Genomic DNA, 15,715 nt, shown 5'->3' on the forward strand with positions numbered 1-15,715 from the left:
TCGGGCCGAGTCGAGCCGAGCCGGGACGATCCGTGCCGACAAATACCGAACCGAGAGCGCAAGACGCTTATTTAGTGACAAATACACGCACCAAAACGTGCAATTGTCAAATAGCTTTTCGGACTAACATCAATCGGAAAACGAATCATACTTGTATAACTGTAATATAAAGAGCCATGTATTAACGAAAATTCCTTCGATTTCTTAGATACATCATCTTATTAGGAGAATGTATAATCTAAAGAGGAAACGATAAAATCAATTGAAATGCAACGTGTTAACGAACGCAGAAACACATTCGTAGAACGTACGATTATTTCCGAATCAGTGAAGTGAAGAAAGATCCGATAGGAAATTGGTACGGAAAATTTTATAGATGAAACAGGAATCTCGGTGAATTCGCGAGTGCCAAGGAGACAGGACAGAACAGGGCAAAGTTCGAATTCGAGTATTAAATGCATATTAGGATTTGAGGCTGAAGGTAAAAAATTGAGTAATAATAGAAAACGAGACGATAGTAGTTAGGAAAATAAAGGAACAAAGGAAAGGAAAGAAACTGAAGCGGTGAGGAGAGGAGAGAAGCGGAGAGGAGCGAAGCGGAAAGGAGAGGAGAGGAGAGGTTTGGTAGGAAAATAGTTGTAAAGAATTCTGGGAGATAGACGAGCAGCGTTGTCGAGCAGAGATCGCAAGCGGTGACAAGCGGTGACGAGCGGTGGCGCGCGAAGCGGAACCGAGTCGGACCGAGCGGAACCGAGCGGAGCCGAGCGCAAACTCGAGCGAGACCGAAGCCGAAGCTGAAATCGTAGGCAAAAGCGAAGGAAGGTTCGGACTTGGGCTCTCGGCGCTGGCTAGCGAGCGGATAAGCAGCCAGGCGGATCGGCGGCGTATCGCCGAGAACGTGCGCGCGTACAGTAATTGACTTTCTTTCGACGAAGAGCATCTCGCGTATCGAACTCGTTTGTTGAGGCGAGTGTGCGTCTTCCCGGCTGGACGCGCGCGTGTACCGGCCGTGTATGGACGGCGGCACGCGTGCACGAGTCGAGGAGGAAAAAGCCCTGGATTCGTCTCGCCTGCGATCCTCCGCTCGGCTCGGCTTCACGAGTTCCTCCTCGGCCGGCAGTCCTCGTAACGCCAGGCGTAAAAGGAAGAGGAGGAGACGACAACAGCGACGAAACAGTAACGTCGACGACGAGGACGAGCTCGTCGTCGTCGGTGGCGGTGGCGGTGGCGGTGGCAAAGTACTAGACACCGTCAACGAAACTGTCGACACGATCCCACCGATCAAGGAAGAACAACACCAGCCAGGGGAGCAAGTGATTTCCAGCGAGGAATCGACAACAAAGCAACCGAAAAATCGGCTTTCGCACACCAACGAATCTCAACGAAACGTAACTAGAGGAGGAAGCGGCTCGCGCGCGGCTGCATCCTCACTCAGCTCCGGCAACACGCTTCTCAACCGTCGAGTTGCTAGTAAGCGATCGTCCAGGAGATGCAACGCGAACGCGCGTAGGAACGCGATGACGATGGATCTCCAGAGACTGATCACTGAGGTGCACGCTAGGCCCGCGATCTGGGACCAGAAGAACGTCAACTATCACAATCGCGATGTCATTCTAAAGATGTGGCGAGAGATCGCGAGGGCTTGCGAGGTCTCCAGTGAGTATACGCCTCGCTCTTCTCTCTCCTCTTTCCTCTTCCCATTTCGCTCTTCTCTCTTCTTTCCGCCTCTTCTATTTGCGCCTGCGTCGTTGTACGCCTCCCTTACTATGTCTCAATATCTCTCTCTCTCTCTCTCTCCCTCCCCTTACTCCCTCTCAATCTCTCTCTCTTCCCCTTTTGATCGCATCCCTTCCACTTTTTCTTTCCCTTCTACCGTCACATTTTCAACTGTTTCTACTCGTACCATTCCCTTCCCCACTATCACCTTCCTGCGATTGTGTATTGTGTATGTCGTGTGTCCTTTTCATTCCTCGATCAAGCTATCGAATAACCGAGCGAACGACTCGATCAACTTGTGTGTATACGTACGTGTACACGATATAGTCGTGTCGAGATCAATTACAATCTGAACATATTAAATTTATTTGCTGGAAAACGGGCTACTTTCTAAGAGCGCGTACGGTCGATCGTTATTGCGTCGCCATTTCTATAATTTTTTAATTACAGTCAATGCCTACAATTTGTGGTAATATTGATAGCGAGCATGATTTTAATTACTGTTTACACAATATTCCGTCTGAGGTCGCGGTAATTTGAATCCATTGGATTCGTGGGCAAACGATTAAACGCTTGGAGCGCTACAAAATTTTATACTCGACGAAGCAATGTTTTCTTGGCCATTTATTTTTCATAAATTTTTCATTTTATCAATTGTCGTTTGTTATCAAAGTAACAAAGCCATGCGAATGCGCATTATTCACGTAGGAAAGTTTCGAAAAATTTTTTATCGTAACAAAAGAATTAACGGAGAATCTTCGTTTCCAGCGGACGTCGCAAAATCAAAATGGAAGCACTTACGAGACAATTTCCGCAACGAATTAAAGAAAACTTATAGAGGAAAATGCGATGGTGGCGCTAATGAACATGACTCAAAATGGGTTTGGTTCAAGAGCCTGTTCTTCCTGCGAGATCAAATGAATTCAAGAGTAATCGGGTGCACTCTTTCGCAAAATTGCTCGGCGGCCCTTCGATCGTCGCCAGAAGAAACGCAAATCGAACCTCAGATCGATATTTTAGAAGGACACGAGGAAACTCAATTTGACGATTTAGATGGTGATTCTTGTCAATCTTTACTCTCGAACGACGATGGTCTTCATCAAGTTATGCCACCGCCTAAGATGAGTAAGATGAGTAAGATCGGAAAAAGATTCGAATCTCTGCAAAAGAGACTAAGAGTCTCGCAAGAAGAAGAAGGAGACGATACTTATCATTTTTTGATGAGTGTTCGAAATCCTCTCAAAAGCTTACCGCTCGATAGACAAATGTTTATTAGGTTGAAGATTCAAGAACTCGTCTACAATGAAATCAATTTACAAAATCAACAGAATCAAACGTACGAAGTTTCACAAGACGTAAAACCTCCGAGAACAAGGAATGCTAGCGGAACAGCTGGAATCGGAGTCGGACTAGGAGGTGGCGACGTTGGTCTCGCCGCACCCGTTGCAGTTGCCGATACAAATGGTGGCAGCAGTGGTGGTAGTGGTGTTGGTGGTGGTGGTGGTGTTGTTGGTGGTGGTGTTGGTGGTGGTGGCGGCGATATTGCTGCTGGATGCGTTGGAGGTGGATTAGGGGGAGGACAAACCGTTAACAACATGTCTAACCACCCTGCATCGTTACTTCACAATTGCACGACAGAGGGCTCCAGCAACAATGCCTTTTTCGGTTAATATAATTTACATTTTAAAATGTAAGAACCGTAATTTTATTAATAGAAAATAAACAATGGTATTTTTTCAGTACCTGTCCCAAACAATTATTTTCACTGCTAATATCGAAGTCGCAGTTTTTTTCTAATTCGTTGACTTTGTCGATTGATTTCAGAAACAATGTCTAGCGAAGTCCGCGGAATAAAAGAACGCGGTCGATGTGCTTTTTTATTTCTAGTCAAAATAATCACTACCATAGCTTGTTACTGCTCTATAACTATTACTGCAGTCACTACTGCTCTTATCACTACTTCTACTGCTACTACAACTACTACTATTACTGCTACTGTTACTGCTACAGCTACTGTTACTGCTACTGCACTAGTACTACCGTTATTATTATTCTCATCAATCTTATCGAACCAATTATGGCACACAGGTCAAATTGGTTATGCCCGTTAACCAACCGGTGCATTCTTCCACGAAACATCCTCAAAGTTATGGTTTTTTTGTTTCATTGATTGATTTAAGAATGGATCGAACATACAAAAGAATAATTTAATTTCCGCAAGAGCAGGTTCCTTTTAGATAAAAATAACTTTTGCGAGAAACATTTTTACTGACTCGAAAGCTAAGGTGTGTTTCTTGATTAACGACAGTAGTATAGTTTCGTCGCGTTTATTGTCAGGTCATATTACCAAGTGATACTTATCTCCTCCGCGCTCTATCATACCTATCGAACAATAAAAATTAAACATTACTCCAATTGAAATGTATAAAGTAGATTACAAAATAAAATGAAGGTAATTATTCAAAATAGGGACGATCTCACTAACAAGGATTGCCAGTCGCTTTATGGCGGCCGCTTAAAAAGGTCTAAAACAAAACTATATAAAATACGATATGCAGTATCAGGGATATCTTTAAGTACATGTCTATCATACCAAGGATTCATGATTCTTCCCGTAAATATCCTTCTTCAAATTTTCATTGTCCAATTTTGCATTCATCGCTGTATCGATAACGCAGGGAGTGACATTGCGCTAGTAAAACGTTTTCCGCAAAATTTTAAATTTTAATCTTCAAATCACCAAAAATCGTTCCCTCAAATGTTGTTTTTATCTAAAAAGAAGTTATTTTCAAAATTTCAATCAAATCGAAGCACGGAAGGTCTTAACCTTCGAATGGAAAATGAAGCTATCTGTAAAATTTCAACCAAATCGGGTGTGACAAACTGTCTGAGATACGGCCCTGATCTTAAATGTAGCTTCAGTATGCGTAATATTATACGCAGAGAAAAAGCACTACCGTTAACAAGAATGTGAGATAGGAATTGTAGACAAGGTTCGATAACGAGATACTCACATCACAGACTATGGAATATTCAATGGAACTGAAATATTCAACCTCTCGCTGGTAGTTTCGCGATTCGTTGTACGATCCCGATATAGTACGTTTTGCGACTATTCGAGGATTACGAACGAGTAAAGAATTACAATTTCTCAATCGCGGCGACGACTGCTACGAAATTCTTTCTATCACTTTCTCATCGAGCATACGTATAACACCTATGTATAGCATCCGAGCAAAAGAAATATTCTTTTCATTTCACGAATCTGCGTCATTGATGGAACGTATCGTAGTAATAGTAGAGCTTCCAGTACACAATATCTTTTTTCTTTCTGACATAACTTTACCCTCTATTGTCTGCTTTCGTATCGCTCTGTAGCTACGATGTATGCGTGACACAAAGCTTTTCACCGAGATACCGAGTTTAAAGCCCATTTTTCAAGTTTTCTCGTTAATCATCGGTAGTATTCTTTGTTCAGAACCAATTGGAATTTTTGTGACATTGTAAATTACGACGTCCCACATTTGTCAATTAATTGTCAATCGATCCCCTATTATGTTTTCCGATTAATTTTTCGCTTGAAAAACTACACTAGTTTTATACTGTTTTCCATACGATTCGATCGGGACAAACTGTCACTCGATGTCATACAAACATTATAGAATACGTTCTTTCATAGGGAATGGTATTGTACGTCCCATACGTTGAGATAAAGTCGTTCGAATCGAGTTTGCACCAGTTCCTCGCGGTTGTTCACCGTTCAGTTGCGTTATTGGACATCGAAGAAACGACTCGTAGACGAGCCGGTTTTGAATATAGCTTTAATTAAACCAGGTTATTAGGTATAGCTCGCAGAGTATGGTCTGAAACGTTTTAGTCTTTGTTCGAGTAGAATTTATTAGACGAAGACGTCGCGCCGCGGTGAGGAAAAAAGGGGAATGTTAGCTTATACGCGAACAATCGGTAAAGCGGCACCGCGTGGATAAAAAGCTTTTAGCTGTTTCGACTTGCGTCAGGAATCTGCCGATCGCTGCTTAACGAGCGAAAACAATCGGATAAAGAAGACCAATTGCTTACTTCAACATCTCGGTATTGCTTTTCCATACCGTTCGCCGCGCTTTCCATGGGAATCTCGCGAAATAACGAGGTAACTTTTCGTTTGTATAGAAAAGTCACGTCGTCTAGACGGGATACGCTATATTTGTACGGTATATTGCACTGGTTGAATAGCTTATTCGAAAGTCTGCTCTGCTTCGTAGTCTGCTCGGCGGACCACTCGGTTTTTCCATACAAAGAGGATTAGTATCGTCCTCTTTGTCTTTTGCTTTCTTTCTCATACTCGGTGTTCATCGTTTCGTTTTTTTTTTTTCACGGTGTTTCCCCTTCGTCTTCTTCTTTCCCAACAAACCATAAAGCCGCTTTCCCAAACAGTAGCAGCATCGCACACACTCATAACCTATCTATCTCCTGTTTCTTGTCTATATACATATTCTGATGTGGGTTTCCTACATCGTATCAACCACTCAAACCAATCAAATTTTCAACCGTACGAAGCCTAACGAATACATTGCAATAATCAAAAATCAAATGTATAACAACGCGCGTTTTGTGCAATATTTTCGAACGTGAGAAGAAAGGTGCAAAGATTTGTTCGAAACGAGTTTATCGTATTCTCGAACGATAACCATTGCCAAACCGATAAACATTTTGAATTCGTTCGCGCGTATCTTCCTTCCGAGAATGTGTCGTCGTATCGTCTAGCTGAAAATTTGAATAAAAAGCACGTTTACATTGGAGTTGAAGCGATTCTTGGCAAACGACGCAGAGAACGAAAAGCGAGTGACTCGGTAACAGATTCGGTGACCGACAGAGGTTCTCTTTGATCACAAAGAAAAACGCAATCGCTTCCCTTTTTCGCTATCCCGACGTCTGCTCTCTTTCCTGTGTAATCGTTCGTCTTCCATAATCGAAATCGCTTTGCATTCGATATCGTCTCTATACTGAGTTTTAAGAAACAAAATACTAAGGCCGCCATAAACACAAAATACGTATACATACATATATATATACACATGCATATAGAATACACACGCATACACACGCGCGCGTGCACACACACATTGCAAGTTCGGACGAAGAGCGACTGCTAAATTTTCATTTTTTCCCTTAAAAAGCAAAATACGCCAAGGTAATATTCAATGAAATAGGGTTGTTGCGTCGTATTTCGGAAGGAACTGGCAGTCGAAACTCTGAGTTCCATTTATTTTGATCTTGAACTAGACGCCGTCATAACAGCTTATATAAACAAAGTGTATTCAGTGCTGCGATCTATTATAGTTTGGGTACACGGCGGCGATTGCCAGCCTGGCCCTGCCCTGCCTTGCCCTGGCGTGGCCTGGCCTGGCCTGGCCTGGCCTGGCCCTACCCTGCTCTGCCCTGCCCTGGCCTGGTCGACTCGGCCTGACCCGGCCCAACACACGCCACACTCGGAATAAACGCGCGAAAGCGACCGAGTGGAAGCCTACGATGAGTGAAACGAACCAACGCAACGCAACGGTGCCAGTTTCGCCAGTGAGACTTTAGCTAGCGTCCGAACCACTGGTGCATTCCACCGGTACGATTTCTACTTGCACGCACGCTGCTGGCCGCAATTTTCAGCTGCCGCGTTCAATTTTCATCTACCAAGCATTCCGAAGAATAAATCAGCACAGGGGCACCGGTGAAAAATTCGTATACGAAGATAAGAAAGTACAAGTTGACGCGCGTGCGCGAAAAGTTAGGGACCGCAGTCTCCGCTAAAATCTCTCCACACACAGATTCAAGCGTGTTGCGATTAAAGAAATTTGTCTGGTACCGGTAAATGATCCGTGATACGCGGTTCGGTGGTGAAAACACAACTTTTTGAAGAAATGGAAAAACAGCGAGCTCGTCGATGACTCGAAGTAAGTGGTACCGAACAAACATATGTACATGTAATTTTGGGTTATTCACGATGTGGATTCGCTCAACGATTACGAGAAGAACAGCGCTCGAACTAATACGAATTAAGTCGCCTTATGTACTTACAGTGATTGGCAATCGCACGTTTGATCGATCGATCGAAATATGTAATTGCTGTCTCAAAAGAGATTTTCTTTGTAATTCTCGGAGTTATCGGCTAATTTCCAAATTATTTTTGTCTCAATGTAGTACGTGGTATACATTTTCAGCGAATGGCGTGTTAGTAGTACTTCAAAAAAATAGATACTCTGGAAAACAGGTACCGGTAAATTTATTCCAAGAGATACGAAAATAGGAAGGGAAAAGGCAAGCGAATCGCATCGTTTGAAGCATATCCAAATGCAAGCCCTTAAATGTTTCGACACTGGTGTACTAACGTGCGTGGCGTTCGGACAATGTATCGTTTTCTGGACTGTAACTTATGTCAATTCATGACATATTCGGTGTAAATACATCGCGTCTGCGTTACATTTCGAGAGAAACGTTAATTTAGAGACAGGGTTCTGACTTGACGCTCACCACCGACACCTTCCATCTAAATCTCCCTTTCTCGAAATCGTATAACGATTTGTATATCAATGATTTCGTTTTCTCGTGTTATCTGTAAGCGAAAGTACGTCTTTCGTGTTTAAACATCGTTGCCTTTCTCCTTTTATAATATCCGCTTACTCTCGCCCCGCCTCTCCGTTCTCTTCATTCCTCCTCTCTTCTCTTTCTTCCTATGACTTCCTACGAGTCTCTTGCTCGTATTTTCTCTCAATCTTTTACCTCAACTTATCTTTCAAAACACGTTTTGCACGAAGAAATGCGTCAAGCTAGAATCGTCGAACTCAAAATCGAAATTATTCAGTATAATCTATAGCTTGATTAGGCCGGTATTCCATAACTAACAAACAAATAAATAAATAAGTAACGACGAAGGAGACTTGTCGCGAGAATCGAGATGACGGGGAATCGAGTGACGAACGAATTGGCCACTAGTACCTTATAAGGCGCGAAGGTTCGCACATAGCGGCAGCGCTATCGTCCTCCGATCTGGCGAAACCGGCCTTCGGCCGTGTTTGCTTCTCGGATTTCGCAATTTCGATTTTCTAGAGATACTTTCCGCGATCTCGAAACTGTAACCAATTCCGCGAGACTATGCAGCGTGGTTTGCACGTGCGCGCTCGCTAGTTTCGCGATAAAACAGATAGATTTGCCACGAGATTTATTTAAGTGGGAATGTCTGGAGGCAAGCGTCGAACGGTAACCTTTCGTCAACAATTAACGCGTACGAAGCACTAAGAACGCGAGTGGTACACGTCGAGGCGTGGCGGTGCATAAACTGTCGCACTCGACCAGCTCGTGAAACGTGTTTGCGCGGTCACGTTGGCAACACTAGCAGGAAATAGCTTTCATTGGACGCAGACAGAGACCCATCGAGTCGGTTCGCCTTCACCCTGCTCCGCAACACCTCGCCACGGTTCCTCTTGTCACGCTTCGCGTTTGCGCAAACCTTCTCGAACCTGGTAAAACACAAAGCGCTTCAAGTACGACTGGATCCGTGCGAATTTCAAGCTTTCTACTATTTGAAAATTCGTCGTGAACGGTTACACGATCGCGAGAATACCACGTGATTACGCGCAACGACTGTCAAACGTTCTCTAGTGCGAACACGTTGCGTGCAGTGCACTGATTCCAGTCGAATCGTACACTTCGATCGAAACCTTGTCCTCGCTTCTCTCTCTCTCTCTCTCTCTCTTTCTCTCCCGAAGAATCAGAATTGTAAAGAAGAACTTAACGCAAAAGTAGAAAGAATTAAAGAAGGGATAGTTATTTGATCGATGTAATTCGAAGGGAAATAGAAGAAAAAAAGAAGAAGGAAAGGAGTATAAAGAAAAAACTGCTGCGTTGAAAACGAATGTGAGTAATTATGAAAGAGTGGCGTCGAGCGCTTGTCGTGGTAGGGCCTCTTGTACAAGCACGAGCAAACCTCTGATTGCTGGAGGGAGAAAGATCTGGTCGGCAACAAGGTGGTTTGTGCAAACGCGTAGGTACGCGTTTCCAAAGGCAGGCATACGATCGACATCTGACTACCATCTGACGATCGTCCGTTCGAGAAGCGGCCTGTGGACTCGTGTGGACTGGTGGCCCCTCAGTCGAACGTCGAGCGCGGTCATCCACGCTACGTTTATCTTACTTGTGCTCGCGTTCGTCGTTCGATCGTAAGTCAACCGCGTGGCGAGAAGATCGCGTTACGTTCTTTCAAAGACCGTACACCTATATATAAACACGGAATTTCGTAAGTGCATGAATTGATCGAAAAGCCGAAGATCGATTTCTGATCGACTTCCTTGGGAATCGTATCCGCGCGAACCAAGCAACATGTCGGATTTGGTCGGATACTCGCATGATTTTCTCGCGGAATTCATTCACCTCTACCGTAGTTTCCGCTGCTTGTGGCAGGTCAGGTATAGGGGATACAAGGACAGGATACTTCGAAATCGTGCTTATGACGCTCTCGTGCAAAAATTGAGGGAGGTTAATCCGATCGCGGATAAAGAGACTGTCATACGAAAAATCAACACGCTTAGAACCGCGTTCAGAAGGGAATACAAAAAGGTGCGCAATTCGCAAAAGATGGTCCAGAATCCTCGACTACGATACAGATCTTCGTTATGGTACTACGATATTTTAAAGTTCGTAGCGGAACAAAACGAAACGAGTCCACTAGATGAAGAGAGAGACTTTAAGAATGCTTTGGCTAACCCAACGGATCTCTCTCAAGAGGAGATGATGGTACGACCTCGTGCAATTTTTCTCGAGTTACCGAGACTGCGCAAATCGAGACTCTCGCACTCTCTCGCTTTCGCTCTCCCTTTCCCCTTAAAACCGTCCCTTCTCTTCCCCTCCCTTTCGTTGTTATCTATACTCATTTGCACTCTACTTTTACTTCTGTATTCTTAAACGAACACGCAAGCTTTTGGTATTTCAATTTTTTGAAAAATCGAATTTGTCGTTCGTGAACGAGTAATCGAAGGCGTCAAGTTGCGTTTCGTTCTGTAACGTCGTGATGGTACATCACGAACGTAGTAAGTACGGTGAGAACGAGAAGATAAATATTTCGCGAGCAATACGATACGAGCAACAAGCTTCTTTCTCTTCTTATCTTTTCTTTCCTGCCATTTTTAGTCTCGCTTTTAATTTCTTTTTAACCTTCGCTCTATCTATTTCTCTTGCTCTTTACGGGACTTTATCGATCGGAAAACTCGACGAGCGTTACGATGCGCTGAGAATTACGTTTTAATCAAAAAGAAAGTCGAAACGTTGGTTTGTTCGTCCATATATTCGTATATTTAAAACGCTGTTGCACGAATACTTCGTGCGAAAGATTATGCAAGTTGGAAAGCATTTTTATTTCATTGAGAGCAAACTCGACACGACGCGATACGATACGATACGACGCGATACGATAAGATAGAACCTAACAACGCGATACGATAAGGCGGAACGTAACAACGCGAGTCAGTGCAACGACGTATCGAATGGTTCGTTCGGACGTTGGACTCTGTTTGTATCGCGTTCGTTCGTTCGTTGATCGTTATACACATACGCGTACTTTGATCGATACACCATAGTCCATATCGCTAGCATTGAATTACAGTTGGCAACGTAACTGTTTTCTAGTCTGTGCAAACGGACGTAGACAAGATCGAGCCACCGTCACCTGTACCGTCCCCGGCAGCTAGCTCTGCTCCGGCGTTTCAACCGATCATCCTTGAAACAGAGGGCTCGTACGCCAGAAGAATTTCCACCTCCGCATCGGCCGATCCTCTCAGAAGGAAATGTCATCAACAACCGGAAAGCTTTCAAGATCGTCAGCCGAAGGACTCGACGTGTGAAATCTCTCCGAGACAGTTTGCTAGCTCCGTAACGGACGACCATTTCGAGACGTTTGGTCGTTATGTGGCTGGAAAATTGAGGAAATCGATGCCTCGTCAAAGTATTATCGCCGAGAAAGTAATCGCGGAGGTCCTCTTGAGAGCTAATCTCGGCACCTTGGAAGAAGCTACCTGTCTTACGGAAAAAGTACCTTCTCGTTGCTTCTTAGTAATGGGCGATCGTTGAATATCACCGATCCATCACCGGCGTCCGTTTCTCCCTCATTTGTTCTCTCCAACAGTCGCCAATGTTTTGCGTTCGTTTACGCCGTTCATCCCCTGTCTTTCCGTTAAGCAGCATACGCGGTCGCATCTTTGATCCAAACTGACGCGCGCGTTTGTATCCAATGGTCAGGGAAGAACAGCGAACCATCGGCTGCCGGTCGAGCAAAACACAACCTCGACAAATTTGCTCGCGAGAATGGCAGACAGGTCGCATCGCAGACGAGTCAATTCTGGCAGCCAGCCAATCAAACAAGACCTTTTGTTTTCCTACGCGTGAAAAACCCAGTGCACCATGATACATACGTATTTTTTATACGAATAAACCAGTTTCTTTGTAAGCAGATGATAACGATTTCTATTTTTTTCTTCTGTTTTCCACTCGAGATCAATCCACGATTCCATAATTATTCGTTTTATAGCAACATTTATATCCTAATTACGACTAGTCTCTTGACACACCTTTTCCAGGAATTTTTCTATTTCGTTTTCGCTTTCCCACAGCGAATCCATTCCGATGAATTCCATCGCCCAACTTTGATCCAAGTCGCTTTAAACTTTTGCAATGAAAGCTTCGTGTAATCGGTCAGTCAGTTGTATTACATCCGAACCAGGTATCATCGAAGTTCTCTTGCCGATACGATGATTTAAGCTTAGACGAGATAGTAGTATCTTAGATCTTAGATTACCTAGCCACGTTGCATTAAACCGGTCGCATAGGAAAATGACATTATCGAGACGTTATAATTATCGCTCGAAACGCAATTACCCTTTGTGATTCAAGGTTAGCTTATTCAATAACAATAAATTGTTTAAGAAATTTTTTATGTATCATGTTCTGTGTATTGAAATAAAAAGTTAACGGTTGACGAGGTGGCCGAGTGGTTAAGGCGTTGGACTGCTAATCCAATGTGCTCTGCACGCGTGGGTTCGAATCCCATCCTCGTCGGTGTTTTTCGTACCTTTTTCCTTTTTTTGTTTTCCCTGTGTTTAATATTTTTTTCCGATTATCCGAGTATCTACCACTTTTCATTGTCATCGATAAATACGTTTGAATCAAGGAAAAGATTAAATTTGCTTAAAAATTAGTATAAAAGAAAAGATCGAATAAAAATTTTGCTGCACAAAGAGAGAAAGATGGCGGCAGGTTAATATACATACATACATATATGGTTATAATAACTTTAAAAGTAAAGTATAAGAATAAATGTTGGGATTCTGAAGGTTTCTGCCTAAACTTGAATTGCATGGTTAACGTGGTTGCGTGGAACACCATAGATCATAACCAAATTAGTAGAAAATTATGCGTGTTCGTCATTAATGTTCTCGACAGGATCTTACCTGAAAGTGGATGGTATGTTTGGTCAAACAAGATTTTCGACCTAAGTTGCGTTGCGTTTAAAAAGGCGCATATCAGATGCGTTTCAGGGTTTAGAGAAGTTGCCCTACGTTGAGCATTAACTTTCGAGTGGTGTCAGAAGAACTATATCCAATAACATGTATTATTTATCTATATACCGACAAGATCTTAAGAGACACACCAGAGATATAGCTAACTTTAGTTTGTTCTCGGATAAAACCTTAGAAAGCCTCGTAAAACAAGAAAATTGCTCTAAAAGTTTCAGGCGTTTACGTTACAGCACATTATCGTTATACATAAATCGAGAAATTACGAAAACCTTTTTAGTGTAAAACGCGAAGTAAGTTATCGCCAATACTTGATCTCATCAAATAAACGATAGTGTTACGCAAAAATTTGCAACTTATTCCGTAACCCACGTTTCGTATCTATTACGAAAGAATCGAGCGTCGATAGCATTGTCGACGAGTATCGAAAAAATTTATTTATTAGTTAGGCAATTTTATTAGTACGTAATACATATAGTTTGCTATATCAAAGATCGCAAAAAATTATAGCCCGGCTAGCTCAGTCGGTAGAGCATGAGACTCTTAATCTCAGGGTCGTGGGTTCGAGCCCCACGTTGGGCGGAGTGTTATTTTTTGTTGCTGTATCGGCAAGATTTGCGTATTAAAAAAATACGTTGCTTTTTTTTTTTAAATTATGTAGATCTATTTTTTTCGCTTTGATATCAAATAAGTTCAAAAATAATGGAACAAGGAGGAAGGAAAGAAGACGGTACTAGGGGATGATTTTCAGTACCGTTTGCTTCGTCTGTTTGAAAATGGTATAGATTTAGCTCAGCAATTTTTCGGACGAAGTACCATACAAAAAAGTTATACTTGTTCGATGCTTGGTACAATATACGTACAATATTCATGGTCATTTATAAAGTCCTTGCTCGAAAGTCCTGACTCGATGTGACAAAAGAGAAATTCGCCCCCGGGTGGGCTCGAACCACCAACCTTTCGGTTAACAGCCGAACGCGCTAGCCGATTGCGCCACGGAGGCAACTTGTTTCGTCGTTTCTAATATATCGTAGCTGTGGTAAATGTATCAAATTACAAGTAGTGGAACTGATAACGATGAATAGAAGCGTAATCTACATCCATGCGATAATACAATGTATAGGATAGGATAGAAGAAACATCTAATCGTGGAAAAAGTCGATACACTCGAACCCGGGAACGCGCGTTTCTTTTCGTATTCCACCTAATTACGTGATACATACTCGGAAGTAGAATGCGAGCAATTTGGTGGCGCGTGCACCTAAAGGTTGCACACGCAAGTACGTATCTAAGCCTGCTCGAGATAGCAGCAGAATCTCACGGTGAATTAGGTCGGTGCGATGCTCGTTTAAATGAATTTGAGTGGTTGGACGAATAACGTGTGTGTCGGTGAAAGGACTGCGTACACACACCGCTTAGCCGAAAGCAAGATACGCGAAAGGAAAGCTGTTCGCGTGACTGCTCGGTGGAGAAAAGAACAATCGCGGAGGCTGTGACTGGGTGTTTCGTAGCGGGAACCTTGAAGCGAGTTCGAGGGTGTTGCCAGAACGACGAAGGGTGTTTGCGGAAGGTTCGTTGGGAACGCAACGAGCGGATTCTCGTAAAGGGCTCGTTATCCTTTCCCGTTAGTTTCGGTAACGGGCCGCGTCTACTCGGATCAAGCGAAAAGAGTCGATCGCAAAGCCAAGCACAGGCAAGAGAGGCGGAGGACGACGATAGCCCTTCGTGCCTTGTCAACGAGCCATTAATTGTCGCTCGGGCGAGCTTATGCCATAGACTGTAGGCAATCTTTCTTTGCACTGTTCCCGCGGTTCTGCCTCAAATTGTCTTTCCCATTCTTCGTTTTCTATTTCTATTTCTCTTTCTTTCTCTTTTTATTATGCACGGAATCAAATAAGTTGTCTGGATTCTTCGCTGGAAATTTTGTGGCGAAACGTAATTGTGCCAAATGGAATTCCGAATCGCGTTCGATCATTACGTTACGCTCGAGCTTAATCGAGTCGTTCCTACTCCTTGCGCTCCTTTGTCTCCGTGGTGCAAGCGGGAAGAGGTAGCGAAGAAGGTAGCACACCAATTTCGAAGCTCGGCTGCGTAACACGTGTCAATCGTCGATGGGCGATGCGATCGTCGAATCGAATCGAGTGAAGTCGAGAGGATCCTCGGACGCGACAAGATCGATATTTATCCTGGCAAAAATCCAGGCTCGAAACAGTGCCAACTCGTATACGGATAATATCGCATCCCTCTGGTGAGATACCTACGTAATTATCGTCTCGACGAATTCACGTTTGTGCCCCCAATTTCCTTTCTTTTTTTTCTTTCTTTTTTTTTTCTCGCTGGCAAAAGATTAAAAAGGGAGATTCGGGAGCGAGGGTGTAGAGTAAAATTGACGCGAGGCAACATTCCAACATTTGGCGTCGAAGGCAGACAGATTCGGATTTAGTCGAATG

At 43.4% G+C, this 15,715-nt stretch overlaps 2 protein-coding genes and 3 non-coding genes across 5 annotated transcripts; 4 read left to right on the plus strand and 1 right to left on the minus strand.

Moving 5' to 3' along the window:
• The first annotated feature begins 153 nt into the window (after positions 1 to 153).
• On the plus strand, positions 154 to 3,458 carry LOC117158471 (uncharacterized). Its single transcript, XM_033337383.2, has 2 exons — positions 154 to 1,656; positions 2,485 to 3,458. Exons 1-2 carry the CDS (start codon positions 1,014 to 1,016, stop codon positions 3,384 to 3,386), a joined length of 1,545 nt encoding a protein of 514 aa, XP_033193274.1. The 5' UTR covers positions 154 to 1,013; the 3' UTR covers positions 3,387 to 3,458.
• A 6,168-nt stretch (positions 3,459 to 9,626) lies between these two features.
• LOC117158588 (uncharacterized) lies at positions 9,627 to 12,204 on the plus strand. The gene is made up of 2 exons (XM_033337652.2): positions 9,627 to 10,494; positions 11,383 to 12,204. The coding sequence occupies exons 1-2, from the start codon at positions 10,081 to 10,083 to the stop codon at positions 11,821 to 11,823; spliced, it is 855 nt and encodes a 284-aa protein (XP_033193543.1). The 5' UTR covers positions 9,627 to 10,080; the 3' UTR covers positions 11,824 to 12,204.
• Positions 12,205 to 12,725: 521 nt separating this feature from the next.
• On the plus strand, positions 12,726 to 12,807 carry TRNAS-GCU (transfer RNA serine (anticodon GCU)). Its single transcript has one exon. It is a non-coding gene; the product is annotated as a tRNA-Ser (tRNA).
• A 967-nt stretch (positions 12,808 to 13,774) lies between these two features.
• Positions 13,775 to 13,847, plus strand: TRNAK-CUU (transfer RNA lysine (anticodon CUU)). Its single transcript has one exon. It is a non-coding gene; the product is annotated as a tRNA-Lys (tRNA).
• Positions 13,848 to 14,194: 347 nt separating this feature from the next.
• TRNAN-GUU (transfer RNA asparagine (anticodon GUU)) lies at positions 14,195 to 14,268 on the minus strand. The gene has a single exon. It is a non-coding gene; the product is annotated as a tRNA-Asn (tRNA).
• Positions 14,269 to 15,715: the final 1,447 nt, after the last annotated feature.

The sequence above is a fragment of the Bombus vancouverensis genome, chromosome 5, assembly GCF_051014615.1.
Source record: "Bombus vancouverensis nearcticus chromosome 5, iyBomVanc1_principal, whole genome shotgun sequence".
Classification (NCBI taxonomy): domain Eukaryota; kingdom Metazoa; phylum Arthropoda; class Insecta; order Hymenoptera; family Apidae; genus Bombus; species Bombus vancouverensis.